Source organism: Lutra lutra, chromosome 9 (assembly GCF_902655055.1).
Source record: "Lutra lutra chromosome 9, mLutLut1.2, whole genome shotgun sequence".
Lineage (NCBI taxonomy): Eukaryota > Metazoa > Chordata > Mammalia > Carnivora > Mustelidae > Lutra > Lutra lutra.
The window spans coordinates 6,978,912-6,997,038 of NC_062286.1; the positions used below are offsets into that span (position 1 = coordinate 6,978,912).

Here is an 18,127-nt window from a genome sequence, read left to right on the forward strand (position 1 = left end):
CCAACCATGTCTCACTCCACCACTCGAGGCCATGCTACTGTTCACTGTGGTCTGGGCTCACTGCCCCCATCTTTGTGCCCTTACCACCCAGACGATTTAAAGACGGGCTCTTCTCCAAACCCTCCATCTTACTCTGCAAAAACTGAAGTGGGGCACAAAAACCTGCGTCTCCCGTCCTCCCTCTTTGTCCCCCTCTGGTCATATGGGTCTCCTACGGTCCCTGTTCACAACTGATGCAAAGGTGTGCCTCTGCCTGTCCCCTCCTCCCCCACTTCCTTGCAGGCCTCTCCTTCTCAAGCCTTCCAGCCCCGGCTCCACCCCGTGCTCTCCGGCTGGCCGCTCGGCTCTTCCTCCCGCAGAGCTCGCCGCTCTCACCGCACCGTGTAATTTACTCTTCCTGTTCATTGTCTGTTACCCCCTAGGATGCGGCAGGCAGGCAGGGAAACTGGCTCACTATCTCCAGCATCTGGAGCAATGCCGGCATACAGGAGTTCCCTCAGTGTATATTTGTTGAAGCAGCGAGCAGACCCCAGAGAAGAGCTTCAGCTCAGAAGGACGGTTTGGGCCAGGGGTGGGGTGGGAATGAATGGCCGCGGGGGGTAGGCACAGACGCTGCTGGAGTAGGTAGGGCTGCTCGGAGGCTCGGCAGCGGGGCTGAGATGGAGCCCACGGAAGGAGCTGGGGGTGAGGGGAGTGAAGGGTGAAGGGGTTGAAGCCCCGATGGGGGACCTGAAAGAAGGGGTGCGCGGGGATTCGAGCTGGGAGACTGGCGGGGGCCAGCAGGGAGGTGGGCGCAGAAGAGGGGACCGGCCGGGCAGGCAGTTGGGACCAGGCAGCTAGGGCTGGAGGCAGGTCCCCAGGCCGGCCGCACGAGGGGAAACAGCGGTTGCCCGTGACTGTCACGCAGCGGCCAACGTGAGACGGACGCGCAGAAGGTTCTAACGCCAGACGGTGCCGTGGGCTCCGCGAGGAAGCAGCCAACCGAGCTTTCTCAGGTAAAAGCCAGAGCCTCATAAATAACGCGGACGCGGACTGAGAGGCGGCACGAGGGCGGGGCGCGTCACAGACCCGGGCAGGGAAGGTGCCCGAGGCGGCCGAGCGGCGGCCCGCGGCCCTGGAGGCTCCGTCACTGAAGCGGGGTGGGCTTCGGTGGGCCAGCGGGGAAGGAAGGACCCGGCCCCGAGGCCCGAGAGGGCGGGGCCGAGACATGGCCCGTCCCTCAGGCGAGCGGCCAAGGGCTGCGACGGCGGCCCAGGGCGGTGGGCGCGCGGAGGCCGGCAGAGCGGCGGGAGGTGCGCGCCGGGAGCAGCGCGGCCACGCCAGTCCCCGCCGGAGGCAGGCCGACAGCGCGGGGCGCGCCCCACCGACGCGGCCACGCGGAGCCGCGGCCCCCGCCCCGGCGCCCCGCAGGCCGGCCAATCAGGGGGCGCCGTCGGCCGCCCGGCCCCGAGGCCCCGCCCCGGCCCGGCGCGCAGCCAGCCAATGGGCGGTCGAGCCCGGGCGTCCAGAGCGCGCAGCCGGCGCGGAGCCGGCTCAGAGCGAGAAAAGCGAACCCAACCCGTCGGGGCCGCCGCTCCGGACCCGCCGCCGCCGCCGCCGCCGCTGCCGCCGCCTCCTCCTCCTCCCCCCGGGATCGGGTGTACTGTCCCAACCCGAAAGTCCAGTTCTGCGGCCCGGCAGCGGCGAGCAAGCGCGATGACACAGGAGTACGACAAGTGAGTGAGGCGCCGGCGCGCGAGTCCGGTCGTGCGGCTTCAGGCCGCCGCTGCGCGCCGGGCCAGCCGCACCTGCCGCGGGCCGGGGAGAGGCGAGGCCGGACGAGCTGGGGTGCTAGGCCGGGCGCGGGGCGCGGGGCGGGGACGGGGACGCGAAGCGCGCAGGGAGGGCGGGGGGCGCGCGTCACACCGTCCACTTTCTACCCCGCCGCGGCCTCTGCCCTCGGCACCCCCTCCCCCGCCCTTTGTTCCACCGAAGCCCCCGAGGCAGACCCTTGCCTTGGGGACTCAGTTCCGGAGGGGGATACCTCCCTCCTCGTCCCCCTCCGCCTCAGCGGCCTCGTCGGGGGGACCACCCCGCGGGCGCACCCCCATCTCGGCTCTGCTGCTGGCAGGGGTGCGGGGAGGGAGACTCGGGGCGCCGCGCCGCGCGGGGCCCCCCTCGGGGTCGCTTTTGCTCAGGGGGGCCAGCGGAGCTCTTGGGGACCGGCTCCCCCGCTGGGAAGGTAGACGTCTCCTGTAATCGGCCCGTCGTCGTCCAGCCCTCTCCTCCAGTCCGCCTGCCAGAACTCCAGAAAGGAGAAATTTAGGGAAAAGTTGAAGTGCTCTGCTGTCCTGGCATTTTTCCCCGCTGGCTGGCTGTGTGAGTGAGAAAATTGTTGTAGGAGTTATTTTGCCACTTGCATCATTGATGGTAATTACAGATTACTGTAATTAAAAATCCTCAGAACATATCAAGAGGATGAAATCTTCGAAATCTGGGTGATAAACAGAACGTATCGTACTCGTACTCCTTTTGGAGTTTGTGATCAAAGAAATATTTTTGACAAATGCAAGGTGGTAACGCAAGATGTTAACTTTGAGGGACACCGGGGCGGGGGAGGGATACTTCAGTGTTTTCTTTGCACCTTTTCTGTAAGTGTGAAATTGTTGTGAAACAAAATATTTATTAGGAAAAAAGTAAATCGCACTAAACCCAACCATTTACGGCAGATCAGTAAATCCAGATCAGAGATATTCCATTCCAGTTTTATAATTATTTGTTAAGGACCATTTTATTTTAAGTGTGCTCTTTTTCTGATTGGGAAGGTTAGATGTTGTGTAGGGGATATCTTAAATGGATTAATCTTGGGTTGTAGAATGTGCAGTTAAATTAATCACTTGAAGTATGTTTCAGAAGTCTTTCGAGAGATCACTAATGAAGAGTTTAAGACTTAACCAAAGGCAGTGATGGGCCTTTAGGGAGGAGCAACTGCCTGACTCTCATATGAGGAAGTAGACCTAAGTCAGGCAACTGGTGACTGTTTATTTCTTGACTTATGATTTAGATAAGGCAAATTTCCAAAGCTAAAATTTTGGCCTTAGGTGCACTTTGGAAATGCAAGACACCTCCAGGGTGATCCCAAACAAAACCATTTGCAAAAAATATTTTCTGTTGCCTATACAAATTTGGGATGGGGGTGGGAGAAGGAGGGAAGCTGAAAAACTAGCATTACTGGAATTGAATGAGCCAAGTGCTGTCATAATCTTCTGGAAGTAGCTATTACACTATTAATAATAGCTTAGCAGCGCACCAGTAAATCACCCCAAGATACCACTGATTCAGTGGCTGTTATACTCTGCTCCTAATGGTATAGAGAATGCCTTTTTGTGCATTTATTTATTTATTTATTGTGAGTTTGAGATTTGTACACGCAGCCTTCACTTTTAAATAAACATCATTGTGTTAGAATAGTATACCCCCCTCAGAACTGCCTTGCCTAGTAAATGTAATCAGTATTTGGATTTTATGCCTAGACATGAGTTTAAAGCACTGGCTTTGAAATAAGACCGAATTTTGAGGATAAATTCAGCTGTTGGCCCATGTTCCCACCCTTTTTCAAAGATGTTCTCCTTTTTAAAAATCTGGATCTGTTTCTAAAGGGCCTGCCTGCCAAAACCCTAACCTTTGTTGATTACTTGAAAAGATAATCAATCTCTCTACATTCACTTTTAGAGTAGGTAGGTCACCTTTAGGCCATTTACATATTTCATTTATGTGTTGCAATGAGAGCTGATCCTTAAATTTGCTTGTTAGAATACTGATAATTCAGAATAGTTTTGAACATTAACAATTTTTTTCCCTTAAGAAAAGCAACAACAACTTCATTTTGCTGGAGTTTGTGTTCCGCTTTTTCTCCTTATTGACTTGTTAAATAGTACCAACTGAAAAGTTGTTGAGACTGTTGACATTTCAAGTTTTTGGAATCAGTAATGTTTGTTTTAATCTTTAAAACGGAATCTTCTGTAAGACTTTACTAAGATCTCTGTTGATTTTTCTGGATTTTTCCCACCCAACTGCAGTGTTAAAATGAAACCCTTCTTGCCCAGTGTGAAAATCTAGTAAAGAGTTTTAAAAACAGATTTCCCACCTATTTTCTTAAAAAGCTCTTTTTGTTCAGTGGCCTTATTTATTGTTGTAGATTCTTAAGTGTTTATCTCTAAGATAAACAGTTAACTCCCATGCCAGAAAATTATGCCTCCTTATTGATTTACAGTCCCCTTTGGCCACATTCCATGCTCAATCTGGTGGTAATCAGTAGAATATTCTAACTTTCTCATATACCCCCGAGGATTAAACGAAGTCGCTCTTTTCTTTCCGCCCCCTCCTCCTCTCTCCCCGGTTTGTGGGTAGGAGAGTTTTTAAGGCCTGGGATCAACAGGAGAAAGAGGGAAGTAACATGTAGCAGCACGATGCTTGAACCGGGTCTGCTCTCTTTAAGAGGGTACAGTCCTGACTGCAGATGTCTGAGAAGAATGAATGTTCTGTTTTGCCTCACTTTGTCCTTGTGTTTGTTTGCTTAGGTATTTGAATAGCCTGGCATTTTCTTGGAGTGTTTTGTTTTGTTTTGCCAAATTATATATCCTGGGTCACGTGTGCAGGTTAACTGCGCGTTTCCTGGCTCCCCGGTCCCGTATATCTTCCCCGGGGGCCCCGTCGGTGTGCGTTCAGGTGGCTTGTCTCCTGGTCTCGCCTCGGTGCCCTTTGCTGGGGTGGGTCATTGGGCTCTTTTACTGGAATATCAAGGAATTGATTGTTTGGGTCTTTTAAAAATTAGCTTATGGTGCCTTGCAGTGAAAAGTGTGAGATCTAGCCGTATGTGTGTTTTTAATCTCTCCGAAGCAAACGGCCAGTCTTGGTTCTCCAGAATGAAGCCCTTTATCCACAGCGGCGCCCCTACACTAGCGAGGACGAAGCCTGGAAGTCTTTCCTGGAGAACCCTCTCACCGCGGCAACCAAGGCGATGATGAGCATCAACGGAGACGAAGACAGTGCGGCCGCCCTGGGCTTGCTCTATGACTATTACAAGGTAGCTGTGCCTCCTCTTTCAAAAACCTAACAACAGTCCGAGATGCACTTGATTCAACAGCATATAAAACAGTAATTTGCTGGTAGAATGTAAAGCAAGTTGCTTCTCTAGTGACTATAAATAGTTTAATGAGTGCTTTGACTTACGGTGGTTCAAAGCCGAAAATCTACGATCATAGAATCAAAGGGTTGTTTTTAAAATGGGTGAAGTAGCCAGCTGCTCTAGCTCGATCTGGAGGGTGAAGCTACCATAAAAGAAGACGGGAGATGTGTCTTACTGAGACTGAACGTTTTACCAAAGGGACTTCTTAGTGCCCCGAAGAGTAGACAGTGGTTCATTTCCCTGCGCTCCAACCTTTATTCTGATGTGGTCAGAATGATTTCCTCGCCTTATGTGATATCACAGGGCCTTTGATTTGACTGAAGGATTCATGAAGGAAAGCTGTTCTTCTAGTCTTGGACTTTCTGCTTCTAAGATCAGAATATGTTCTGTTTCTATTTCAATAGATTAATCTTAATTAAATATAATCTGTTCTGTGCTTGGAGTTTTGTGTGATGTTCCTATCTGAAGATCTGTGTCCTCGTCACTGGTCACCACTTACTGGTTTCCTCTGTCACATTAAGCATGTTACTGCCATGCGTGTTATTTCTGATCTCTCCAGAAAGCCTTCAAAATATGTGGTATGACCGCTGTTTTGCAAATAGGAAAAAATTAAGTTCTCAGGTCACACAACTAGCACGTGTTGCAGCCGGGATTTGAGACCTGGTCTGGATTATGCCAAAGTCATCCTCTTCGGCGTGCCATGCTGTCTCCATGGAATGTTCTTTGCTTGCTAGATTCTTTGGCATTCTTTCTGCTTGAGAGTACTATGTGGTGATTGCTCTATATCACAGTTGATTTTTGCCATATTTCTGTTTTTAAAACTTCCAGACATATAGAAAACTTCAATTTAATCAGATGATTAACTCTCAGATACTTTCACCTGGATTCACCAGTTGCTTGTGGTTTGTTACATTCTGGCATCGTATTCTTTCCTGAATATAAGAAATGCAGAGGGCGGAGGTGCCTGGGTCGCTCAGTTGGTTAAGCAGCTGCCTTCAGCTCAAGTTATGATCCCAGGGTTCTGGGATCCAGCTTCCTGTGGGGCCCCCTGCTTGGCGGGAAGTCTGTTTCTCCCTCTCCCTCTGCCTGCAACTCCCCGTGCTTGTGCTCTCACTCTCTTTCCTTGTGTGTCTATGTGTGTGTGTGTGTGTGTGTGTGTGTGTGTGTGTGTGTGTCAAATAAATAAATAAACTCTTTAAAAAAAATGCAGAGGAAAAAACAAAGAAGATGGCTTGATTATGATTACCAAATTAGGGTGGGACCTAAACAAAAGATTTCATTATTTTCTGGTCTGAGGCCATGTATCCAGCTTGTTGTGATTGAGAGACTGGGGTAAGTTTTGTTTTGTTTTTTTCCTTTGAATATGAAGGGAAACTTGTGTAGTAACTAATGATGCTAGGAGATCTCTTTGCCTGGAAAGTAGAGCCGAAGAATTCCTTCGAAGTGGAACTTATGATAAATCTCTTCTTCTCGAGTCCTGTTTTCTTGACTCAGTGTAAAAATCGTAAGTTCCTAAGTATTAATTATGAAGTTTGAAGTACATCTTTTTAACTGAAACTTTTTATTTTTATTTTATTTTATTTATTTTTTTTTAAGATTTTATTTGTTTATTTGACAGAGAGAGATCACAAGTAGACAGAGAGGCAGGCAGAGAGAGAGAGAGAGAGAGGGAAGCAGGCTCCCTGCTGAGCAGAGAACCCGATGCGGGACTCGATCCCAGGACCCTGAGATCATGACCTGAGCTGAAGGCAGCGGCTTAACCCACTGAGCCACCCAGGCGCCCTAACTGAAACTTTTTAAAAATGGGAGAAAACAAACAAGTTCAGTGCCAGAAAGACTGATGTAATGATACTGATTGCAGGGGTTGTATGTGTATGTATTTTAAGTAAAGGGTCCTAAAAGTATTTTACATCTTAGGAGGAGATCAGTCATTATGTCTGTCCATTGGGTTGACAGTCTGAGTACTAATATGTCAGGTTTCTTATGACAGGTGTAGCGTTCTTTTCTTTTTTAAATGAACTGATTTGTTTCAGCTCTTTGAATATAACCATCTGTCGTTTTTACACAATAACTGTTTAAGTAGACTCTACTCCCAGTGTGGAGCCTGACCCAGGGCTTGAACTCACAACACTGAGATCAAGAGTCAGATGCTTAACCGATTCAGCCACCCAGGCACCGTCTTCGATGAAGATTTAAATAACTTCAATGAAGATTTAAAAACACATTTGTTAATACATGAAATAATTTGTTTTGTTTAAAGGTAAATATAGCCATACGTTCACATTGGAAACAGTTTCAAACATTTAGCAATTTTGGAGCACATGTTTGGAATTGCTCTCCAGCGGGTTGATGTCTAGGGTACACATGTATAATGTTAGTCTGTTTTCATCTCCTGCATAAAGAAGAACAGACTCAAGAAAAGCATAGAACAAACTGAGTTCGATTTGTCCTCTGGGTACCAGATAATGGGAATCCCAGAGCATTTGAAAAATTTATCATCTGAGGCCAGCACTTGGATCTTGGAAATGAACTGTTAGCGTGGCTGAGCCTTTCGATTGTGCGTTTGATCTGAAAGGAAGGGCAACGGAAAGGCGAGAACACTGGGAGTCCGGTTGTGTTTTCAGTAGCTTCTTTATTCCGTAGCGTAGATAAATGGTAAAACCAAGCCAGAGATATTTTTTTTAAGAGATGAAACCCAAACTCAATGACAGAGTGAATTCGTGATGCCCTGGGTTTATTTGGCAACGAAGGAATTGTCAGTTTTTACATGTTAACCTCGTGACAAGATTTGTAAGCTCTTGAGGGCAGACACTGTCTCACTCGTCGCATATCCCCACAGCCTGGCATTTGGCAGGCGATCAAGTAGACTTATCAGTGGTTGAACTTCACTGAAAAGAGGCTGCATCTGTATTTCACTAAGTGAGAACTAAATTGTGTCGTGTTTGTTAATATCTAAGGTTCCAAGAGAGAGGAGGTCATCAACAGCAAAGCCAGACGTCGAGCCCCCAGAGCCAGACCACAGCAAAAGGTAATGTCTCATAGAAAGCGTGAAATGGTACTGTATTGTATTTTCACGGGTTTCTGCCGAAAATAAAGCAGGAGTTCAAATGAAAAAGCTTTAGTGGAAGAGATAGGTGGTAATTATGATTCTGTTGTTCTGAGAAGTTGCCAGTTTCTTTACACACACTTGCCTTTTCTGCATGCTTGCTTCGCCTGTGGAGGGATGTTTTTAGTAATGATGTAAGTGAACTGTTCCCTTATTTGTCTGAGTTTCTCTTAAGAAGGGTGTTGCATTTAATGCAAAGGTGGGGGTCCTTTAAAAAAGATTATGTACCAATGATCTTGAATAGTGGCCTGAGTAAAACTTAATGAAGCAGCTCCTGTTGAAGTTATTTTAGGTTATTTAGGTTAAAACTTTCAGAACATTAAGACTTGACTTTATAGGGACGCCTGGGTGGCTCAGTTGGTTAAGCAGCTGCCTTCGGCTCAGGTCATGATCCCAGCGTCCTGGGATCGAGTCCCACATCGGGCTCCTTGCTTGGCGGCGAGCCTGCTTCTCCCGCTGCCTCTGCCTGCCACTCTGTCTGCCTGTGCTCACTCTCGCTTCTCTCTCTATGACAAATAAATAAATAAAATCTTAAAAAAAAAAAAAAAAAGACTTTATAGCCGTGAAAACTAATTTACATACAACTTGTAAATTTCCCTGTGCTCTATTAGAAAAAGAAATAAATAGATATATATTTATTTATTTGTATTATTTATTTGTCTATTTGTTTATTTATTTAGAAAGCACGAGAAGGGTGGGGCAGAGGGAGAGAGAATCATAAGCAGACTCCACACCTAGCTTGGAGCCCGATAAGGGCTCAATATCATAATCCTGAGATCATGACCTGAGCCGGAATCAAGAGTCAGACGCGTCACTGACTAAGCCTCGTAAGGCACCCCGGGAGTAAAATTTTTTTTTTTTTTTTAAAGATTTTATTTATTTATTGGACAGAGATCACAAGTAGGCAGAGAGGCAGGCAGAGAGAGATGGAGAAGCAGGCTCCCTGCTGAGCAGAGAGCCCAATGTGGGGCTCGATCCCAGGACCCCGGGATCATGACCTGAGCTGAAGGCAGAGGTTTTAATCCACTGAGCCACCCAGGCGCCCGGAGTAAAATATTTTTAAAGAAAGAATAATCACTCAGAATCCCACTGTCTCTATGATTTCTTTATTTACTGTTCGGGTATGTGCGCACATTCTATGTGGTTGTGGTTGTATTTGCACACAGCATTTGGTAGGTTCTACTTTCCATAAGTGTTTTCCATGTTGCTAATTTAATCTTGAGAATTACCCTTTGGAGAAGATCTTAAGGTTTTGTTTTTTTTTTTACTGTTAATTTTTATTATGGATATTTTCAAATAACAAAAGTAGAGAAATAATATAATATGATTACTAGCTTCAGCAGTTACTAATGTAATTCCTCCTGTTTGATCTGCTCTTCCCTTTTCTCCACCTTTTAAATTCATTGTTTATTTAATTTTGGTATAGTTTTTTTTTTAAAGATTTTATTTATTTATTTGACAGAAATCACAAGTAGGCAGAGAGGCAGGCAGGGGGGTGGGCGGGAAGCAGGCTCCCTGCCGAGCAGAGAGCCCGATGCGGGGCTCGATCCCAGGACCCCGGGACAATGACCTGAGCCTAAGGCAGAGGCTTAACCCACTGAGCCACCCAGGTGCCCCTAATTTTGGTATAGTTTTTAAGCAAAACTTAGTTATCCTGACATTAAGGCTCTATAATTTTTTTTTTTTTTTTTTTACTAGTACAAAGCCTTGAAAAACCACTTTCTAGATAGCTTTTTCCCTTTTTTTTCTTTCATTAGGAAATTCTTGGGAGCAAATTTATGGTTCAAGTTTTGAACATTTTATTGATCTGAAATGTCCAGAACTGCCAAGTTGCTTTATTTCTTAAAGGTATCAGCATATATTGTTTGAGGGGGCTTTGAAAATTCACTAACTTCGCCCTGGACTAAAAGTCATCTTCTGTTGCCCAGGATATTTATTAAACCAAAAGTAATTTTATGCAAGTATAGCAACCTGTACAACGTAACCATTGGCTTTCTTTTGGTGTAGAGAAAGCCAGATAAGTGTAGGTCCTAGGAAACGTGGTGGCCAAGTGAGATAACTGTTCATACTTCTCAAGCCTTTGTGCACCAGGCATCATCATACATCATACACATTTCAGCGCCTTGTCTCATTTCATCCTTGTCACAACCTTGTGAGGACAGAAAGATAGATAGCATTACTACCCTCACCTTATAGACAAGCATGTACTTACTAAGAGATGAGATAGTGTCCCACTGGTCACAGAATTTGAACCAGGGCGGAATGACTCTAGAGTCTGTGCTTGAAGCACCGTACTGCTCTAGCCGGTTACGTTAGTAGCTTTGGGCTTCTAGTGAAATATGACCACTGTATTAGGATTCTTGCAAATAAAGCATAGTAGAGGAGAGCTCTGAGTTCTCTAGATTTCAAGTGAAATTTTACTTGATGCTTTTGGATTTTATGACTGATTAACGATGAAATCTTTTTTTCTTGCTCTAGTAATGGGTTTTCATTGCCATTTTCTATTTATTTGGTTTCTCCCAAACGTATTATTATTATTATTATTACTATTACTATTGCAAAGGACCCAATGGCCCATTGCCATTAGGAAAATAAAGATTGTCAAAGAACTGTATCAGCATTGAGTTTGAAAACATAGTTTTCTTTTCTTTTCTTAAAGAAACAGCATACCAAATGTGACTGAGCAGTCCCTCATTTCTGCTGGAGAAAACAGAGTGCAAGTACTGAAAAATGTGCCATTTAACATTGTCCTTCCCCATGGCAACCAACTGGGCATTGATAAGAGAGGCCATCTAACAGCTCCTGATACAACAGTCACCGTCTCCATAGCAACAATGCCTACCCACTCCATCAAGACAGAAACCCAGCCCCATGGCTTTGCTGTGGGAATCTCTCCGACAGTATATCATCCTGAGCCCACTGAGCGGGTGGTGGTTTTCGACCGGAACCTTAATGCTGACCAGTTCAGCTCTGGTGCTCAACCCCCAAATGCTCAAAGGAGAACTCCAGACTCTACCTTCTCAGAGACCTTCAAGGAAGGCGTTCAGGAGGTACAGGAAATGCAAGCATCTTCCTAAGACGTTTGTGTGTTTGTATAAGTATTGGGTTCCACCTCTTCCTTGTTATGTAAGCTTGAAACTCAGCCTGAAATGAATGGATTAGGAACAAAAGACTTTCTTTTTTACAAGAAAAGGCCAATGGGTATAATTTGTAAACTAAACCTACAAAACCAGAAATTATTATCAAGGGCACATGGCTAATCTTACCAGCATTTGAGTTAATAATTATGATTTCAGCTAAGTGATTTTGTTGGAGAAAGAAAACCTCATATGTAATCTTCCATCAACAATAGATATCTCCACAGAAGTCTGTTTTCAGCTTTTGCCCTAGACCAGAACAAGATTCCTGCAATTGGTCTCAATATAAAATGACTTCTCATGGATTTTCTGGGTCTCTCGGTTGGTAGTAGAGTCAGGGAGGCAGTAGATGTTGGTGAGGCATGCGTTGTGTGAAATTTACAGATTAACTCCAAACGCTTTCAGGGTTTTGTGGTGATGAACCCCTCTCAGGTAACAGTTGGGGAGTGAAGATGTTTAAAGCCATATTTAATGTCTCATGGGGAAAAGGAATATCCCTTTGCTTAGGGCGCCAGGAGTAGAATCGTAGCCTTATCTGAGAACAGCGCATCAGTCCTGGTGGTGCAGACCTGATATGGTGGCTTCACTTGCTGTGATGAGCCCTGAAAGTCACGAGATCTTGGTTGCAGATTCTAGAGTTTGAACAGAATTGAGACGTGTGGGGGAAGCTGGGAACGGGATAAGGCAGCACTCTGGGGGAGTACCTGCGTGGATTGTCTTCATGTAATTGGGTGGCATATGAAATGGCCGTTTTTCCTTCAGAATTTTTTTGTAGAGTTAAAGTTTTTATTTTCAAATGAATGTCGAATGAGTAGTGCGTAGCCGTGAGCCACATACTTCTGTGCTGTAGCACGTGTTGGTCTTTAGCGAGCCTCATAACCAGTTAAATAGTCGTGGCTTATCACATTCGTATTTCAGGTTTTCTTCCCCTCGGATCTCAGCCTGCGGATGCCTGGCATGAATTCAGAGGACTATGTTTTTGACAGTGTTTCTGGGTAATAGTTGTCTTTTAATTTGATTTTTAACTTTCAGCTCTTATGACTTTTTGTGTTAATCTGATGTTGGAAAATCAGAGGTGGCTTTGGTGGTATTATCTTCTCTAGAGGGACATTCGCTTTAGTGCATTTAATTTTGAACTCTGTACTATGTTTCATGTTTCCTTAATTCTTGGTGTTGGTGCTTTTTCTTTCCCTCAGCTTCTTTATGTGATGGTGGTAGAATGGAATCTAAAAGAAGAGATGAGGGGATTAAATCAGATCTCTGAGCTCCCTTCCATTTCCAAGAACATATAATTCTGTGAGAATTCAGGAATAACATCAAGTGGATAAAGGCTTTTATTTTGTATCAGCCTCACTTGTGGTGAAATAAATGAAGTCAGCTTTTTTCTGACCTGACAGTCTCTTCTTTTATTTTATTTATTTATTTATTTATTTATTTATTTATTTATTTTTAAAGATTTTATTTATTTGACAGACAGAGATCACAGGTAGGCAGAGAGGCAGGCAGAGAGAGGAAGGGAAGCAGGCTCCCTGCTGAGCAGAGAGCCTGATGCGGGGCTCGATCCCAGGACCCTGGGATCATGACCTGAGCCAAAGGCAGAGGCTTTAACCCACTGAGCCACCCAGGCGCCCCTAATCTCTTCTTTTAAAACCTCAAAATTGTACTTCATGCCGGCAATATGAGTATCTTCCAAGTTAATTAGGAAAATGTACGAACACCTTCAGATGTTTTTTGAAAGCATTTAGGATTTCATTTTATAATTTAGTCTAATGCATTTTTTGTATGTTGTGCTTTGAAGTAAAACCAGTGGGTTTTTTTTGTTTGTTTTTTTTTTTTAAAGTCTAGGATTTGATGGGAATTGAGACTTCCCTTAAAGACCTGCCTTAAGGTACAGGAGTCACAAACTCAGATACCTGTAGGATCTAAGATAGGGGTCAGCAAACCTTTTCTGTAAAGGATCAGATAGTACATATTGAAGCTTTGTGAGCCCTACAGGCTCTGTTGCGACTGCCCAGCTCGCTACTGCGGCACAGAAGCAGCTGTAGACTATGCACGAAGAAGGGTGCGGTTGTGTTCCAATAAAACTTTATTTACAAAAATAGGTGTAATTCTCGAGCTCTGGTCTAGGAAGGTTATTAACTCAAGGGAGATATATACATGTTACTTTAAGTGATAGTGAATGTAGAGAATTGTGCAGTGCCCATCACAAAACATTGAAATTCCAAGCAAAAACCTCAAAAAGAGTGCTGTGCAGACCAAATCAAATTTAATCAGAGACCTACCGGGCCACCTGTTTGCAGCCCTTGCTGGGTAAATGCCAAATTGGAAGCATGTCTTGTGAGATTTCCTTCCAAAGTCCTTTTCAGCTGCTAGTATCTTGAATACCCTTAGCTTCTAAACTTCTAATTTTTAACCTTTTTACTTCGTAGAATTTCTAGTAGGCATTTTGTAGCCCCGCATATGAGAGATTTGAGAATATCTGTGTTGCTTTAGTTTATATTTATTGTGCCAGAAGTAGCACATGCGGTTTATAATATGACATAGTCAGTTGGATGTTTGCTGGTAGGTGGCTATTTGCATACATCCACATTGAAGCATTTCAGAGATCGCGCTGACCTATAGAGAGCTTCTGAAAGAGTGGGTTAGAGAGCTGTGGCTTTTTTTTGTTCTTTAGGAACAACTTTGAATATACCCTGGAAGCCTCAAAATCACTTCGACAGAAGCCAGGAGATAGCACCATGACCTACCTGAACAAAGGACAGTTCTACCCCGTCACCTTGAAGGAGATGAGCAGCAGCGAGGGGATCCACCGGCCCATCAGCAAAGTCCGGGTAAGTTCTACTCTTGGCTCTGTTCTCCAGGAAAGCTCGTCAGAGCTTTCATTTAGATCTAAATGAAGATCTAAAATGGCAGTATACAGCCTTAACTGTAAAATAGAACACTAAGTAAGATTTCCAGAAGATACTCACCCTTTAGCGTCTTTATATCATAATCCATTCTCTTTCGTAGAGTGTGATCATGGTGGTTTTTGCAGAAGACAAAAGCAGAGAAGATCAGTTAAGGCACTGGAAATACTGGCACTCACGGCAGCACACGGCCAAACAAAGGTGCATTGACATAGGTGAGGAGCTCTGGAGCCTGCTTTTATTCCCAGAGGTGTAAGCATCCAGTTTTCTAGTTCCAGTTATTTTTGGCAGCAATCAGCTTCCTGCCGAAAGCATTTGAATTTTTATGCCAGCTTCTGATCTGTTCCAAACCCTGTTCTCGGCCTCCTGGAATCAGTGTTCTTCACTTTATTTCCTTCATAAGGACGTGTGGCCTGTGCAGTGCTGGCTCTCCAGAGGACTCTGGACCAGAAGCTCTAGAGCTGGCTCGCAAAAGAGGGCCCTGCTCTTTGGTCGGCAGAGTTTTTGAGGTGGAATGTCTTCTTTAAGAGAGACAGATTATTTGTAGATGATGGTGAAGTAGAGAAAAAGCCCTAAATAAACAAGCAGAAGCAAATACTGCTGGCGGGCATTTACCTAAACTATCTCCCCTGGCTACCTGATGAGCTGTACTGCTAGACTCTTCTCTCTTCCAAGAGACCCAGGGATGTAGCCGCGGGGCTGTGGCGGCAGACCTGGGCAAACCCGCATTTAATGCAGCGGCTTCATGAGGAGGGCTCTTCTTGCTCTGTAGAGAATTTTGGTGCAGAACCGTCGTCTGTATCACAGGATGGCCCTTAATCTCCGTGTTACTTCTTTTGTCTTTTGTAAAGTTCATGTTCTCTTTTCAAAAAAATTTAAAAGAGCTGAGTTCTCATCTTGGTTCTCTGAGCTAGTGTTGTGACCTTGGGACAATTATGTAGCCTTTTAGTCCTAAATATCTTAATTTTGACATAATGGGGAAAAATTAGGTCTAAGCTTACCTGTATTTTAAAAATCTTGTGATTCTTATTTTCATCTTTTTGAACTCTTTTCAATCCAACAATATTTTCATATAAGTTTTTCAGAGGCAATAATACGGAAAACGTTGGAACCAGAAATCACGATTTCCCTTTCTTTCCACCACTCATGTAGCTGACTATAAAGAAAGCTTCAACACCATCAGTAACATTGAGGAGATTGCGTACAATGCCGTTTCCTTCACTTGGGACATTAATGATGAAGCAAAGGTAGGTAACCGATCCCGGGGCTCCTCCGCTTCCAGCTTGGGGAGGGAAAGTGGGAGGAGCTTAAGGATTTGGCAACTGATTTTTTTTTAATGGTTTTGCATGTTTTGTTCTTTCGCTAAGGAATAGCAAGAATGAACTCGGTAAGAGGATAGGTGAGAGTCATTAAGTCATGAGGTGCGTGAAAATGAAACAAGACTTTGGGAGAAGAAACAGCTGTTGTCTCATCAGCTATGCCCTTCCTTCTGACCTAGCGGAGTCAGCTGGATTCTCGACTTTCTCTCTTAAGTGCAGCTTCTTCCAGAGGTTACAAAAACTGTCCTTGTCCCTCTCTTTCCTCCAAAAAGGACAGTTTTTGTCGACCTCCTTCTGCATGTGTGGTGCAGTGCGTGAGCCTGCAGAGTGGCAGGGGGCGGGGGAGTCGGGGCACCTGACGCCCCATTCCTTGTGCTCCTTTTCCTTATTTGCAGAGCGGCATTAATACCTCCCTCCTCCCTCCTGCAGGCCTGGTATGTGGATTATTGAAACAATTGCCCAGGAAGCTATTGGAATTTCTTCAGAAAGTCTCTTAAATACAAGTTCTTTTTTTTTTAAGATTTTATTTATTTATTTGACAGAGAGAGATCACAAGCAGGCAGAGAGGCAGGCAGAGAGAGAGAGGAGGAAGCAGGCTCCCTGCTGAGCAGAGAGCCCGATGCGGGGCTCGATCCCAGGACCCTGAGATCATGACCCGAGGCGAAGGCAGCGGCTTAACCCACTGAGCCACCCAGGCGCCCCTAAATACAAGTTCTTGTTAGCGGTACTGTCCTGCCGTTACTTTCACGTTCAGCTAGAGGAAGGGTCTTCTCTCTGGCACTTTTCCTCATGAAGAGTTGCCTCCAATTCACGTGATCATTTGGATCATTCTAGTTGGAGTGTTTGGTCCCTGCCAGAAAAATTCAGCATGTCCTTGAGTCATTTCTGCCCTTCCCACAGCATTCTTTTAGTATAATCCCTCTTTCGTGGAATTACAGGGGTTTTGTAGGTAGTTTTTCCTTTGGGTTACTTAAAAACTCGGGAGCTCAGGCCTCACAGGGAGACGCGTCCTCCCTTGTGGGCGGTTGGCGCGGAGCCGACGCTGGGTACCATCACAGACTTGCTGTGTGCGTTGCGCTGCCCTTTGTCGGGCCAGGTGCAAAGCCACGACCACCTTCCTGTCCTTCTCGACCTTGAGAATTTCTTCTTTTACTTATTCAATAGGAAGCTTAGCAATGATGGATAAGACAGCATTAGGTATTATTGCATAACTTCATTTTTACTGCCTACGGTTGCTTTAAAAAAAAAATCCTATGACTGGATTCTTGCAAACCGTGTGAACTTTGTGGCATCGTTGCTCTCCTTTCTTCCTGGGGGCGTCCTGTCTAAGGCAAAAGTGTGTCTTCAGTGGAGGGCGTGGTGGGTTGGGTCTGCCAGTGTGAGGAAGTGGGGGTTACTATGGTCACATGAGGGGCTTCTTGGTGACCCCCTTGGTCCTACACAGGTGTCCTCAGGGTGCGTTGTCCACAGTCTGGCGCTCAAGTAACCCGGGAATTCTCTATATAAGAGTTGTTAGGAAGAAAAGGAAACTTCATTTTATGTAATTGTTGCTACAGTTACTTTGAAATTAAATCTCAAGGTAGGACTCAGCAGCCTATAAGAACAGGGGGCCCTGTGCCCTCCAAGAGCTTCTGTTCTTAAAGCACAATAGAGATAGACTTCCTGTTTGCCATTAGGGACTAATTGAGAAATTGTGGAGGTGGTGATCTGGAATGCCTAAGTCCTGAGTCCACTTTTCTGATTTACCGGTGACCTTGGGTTTAGTCCCTTAGTTCACTAGCTCGGTTTTCTCCCCTTTCTCCCCCTAGGAAAATAAAAAGGCTGTGGTGGCCAACTCTCTTTCTCATTGGCACGTCATCAAGGTTAATAAGCACTTGTCAGAGTGCCTGGGGATCTGGGTGGAAAGGCCCGGCATGTGGGCGGGGTGCTCTGGTTGTCTGACGTGTCACTCTTGTGGGGGTAACGAAAGTCCAGGTGACGGGTCAGAATAATGGCTGCTTTCATTCTGACGACCTTCAGCATGTTTGTAGTAAAGAGAATTGTTGTTGGGGTGTCTTAAGCAGCCTTAGTAGCTGCTTGTTCATGGATGGAGGTAAATTCAGTTTTCATTTCCCCTTCCAGACCCCCAACACCGACTTGGTTTTTAAGCCTTTGCCTGCTACCGGAAAGAGTTTGTGCCATTTCTTTTTTTTTTTTTTTTTTTTCTTTTTTTTAAGATTTTATTTATTTATTTGACAGAGCGAGATCACAAGTAGGCAGAGAGGCAGGTAGAGAGAGAGGAGGAGGCAGGCTCCCTGCCAAGCAGAGAGCCCGATGCGGGACTCCATCCCAGGACCCTGAGATCATGACCTGAGCTGAAGGCAGAGGCTTAACCCACTGAGCCACCCAGGCGCCCCAAGTTTGTGCCATTTCTTAATGAGGCTGTTGCCTTTTGATGCTGATATCAGGCATCAGCTTCAAGCATGTGTTGGAATTCAGTGTCCAGATTCTTG

The 18,127-nt window shown here is 45.5% G+C and overlaps 1 protein-coding gene across 6 annotated transcripts in view; it reads left to right on the plus strand.

Moving 5' to 3' along the window:
- Positions 1-629: 629 nt before the first annotated feature.
- Positions 630-18,127, plus strand: part of GRHL1 (grainyhead like transcription factor 1) — a 54,715-nt gene continuing 37,217 nt past the window's right edge. For 3 of the 6 annotated variants that reach the window (XR_007130166.1, XM_047746060.1, XM_047746061.1), the window contains exons 1-8: positions 1,527-1,715; positions 4,879-5,065; positions 8,125-8,195; positions 10,933-11,323; positions 12,329-12,405; positions 14,085-14,241; positions 14,420-14,531; positions 15,469-15,563. Coding sequence is in view for 5 of the 6 variants with exons in the window: in XM_047746060.1 (XP_047602016.1) it covers positions 1,696-1,715; positions 4,879-5,065; positions 8,125-8,195; positions 10,933-11,323; positions 12,329-12,405; positions 14,085-14,241; positions 14,420-14,531; positions 15,469-15,563 (1,110 nt within the window). In the remaining variant the exon portion in view is untranslated. Of the gene's footprint in view, positions 996-1,526; positions 1,716-1,749; positions 2,359-4,878; positions 5,066-8,124; positions 8,196-10,932; positions 11,324-12,328; positions 12,406-14,084; positions 14,242-14,419; positions 14,532-15,468; positions 15,564-18,127 lie in introns of those variants that run through there. The other 3 variants (XM_047746063.1, XM_047746062.1, XM_047746065.1) reach the window with 3 other exon arrangements.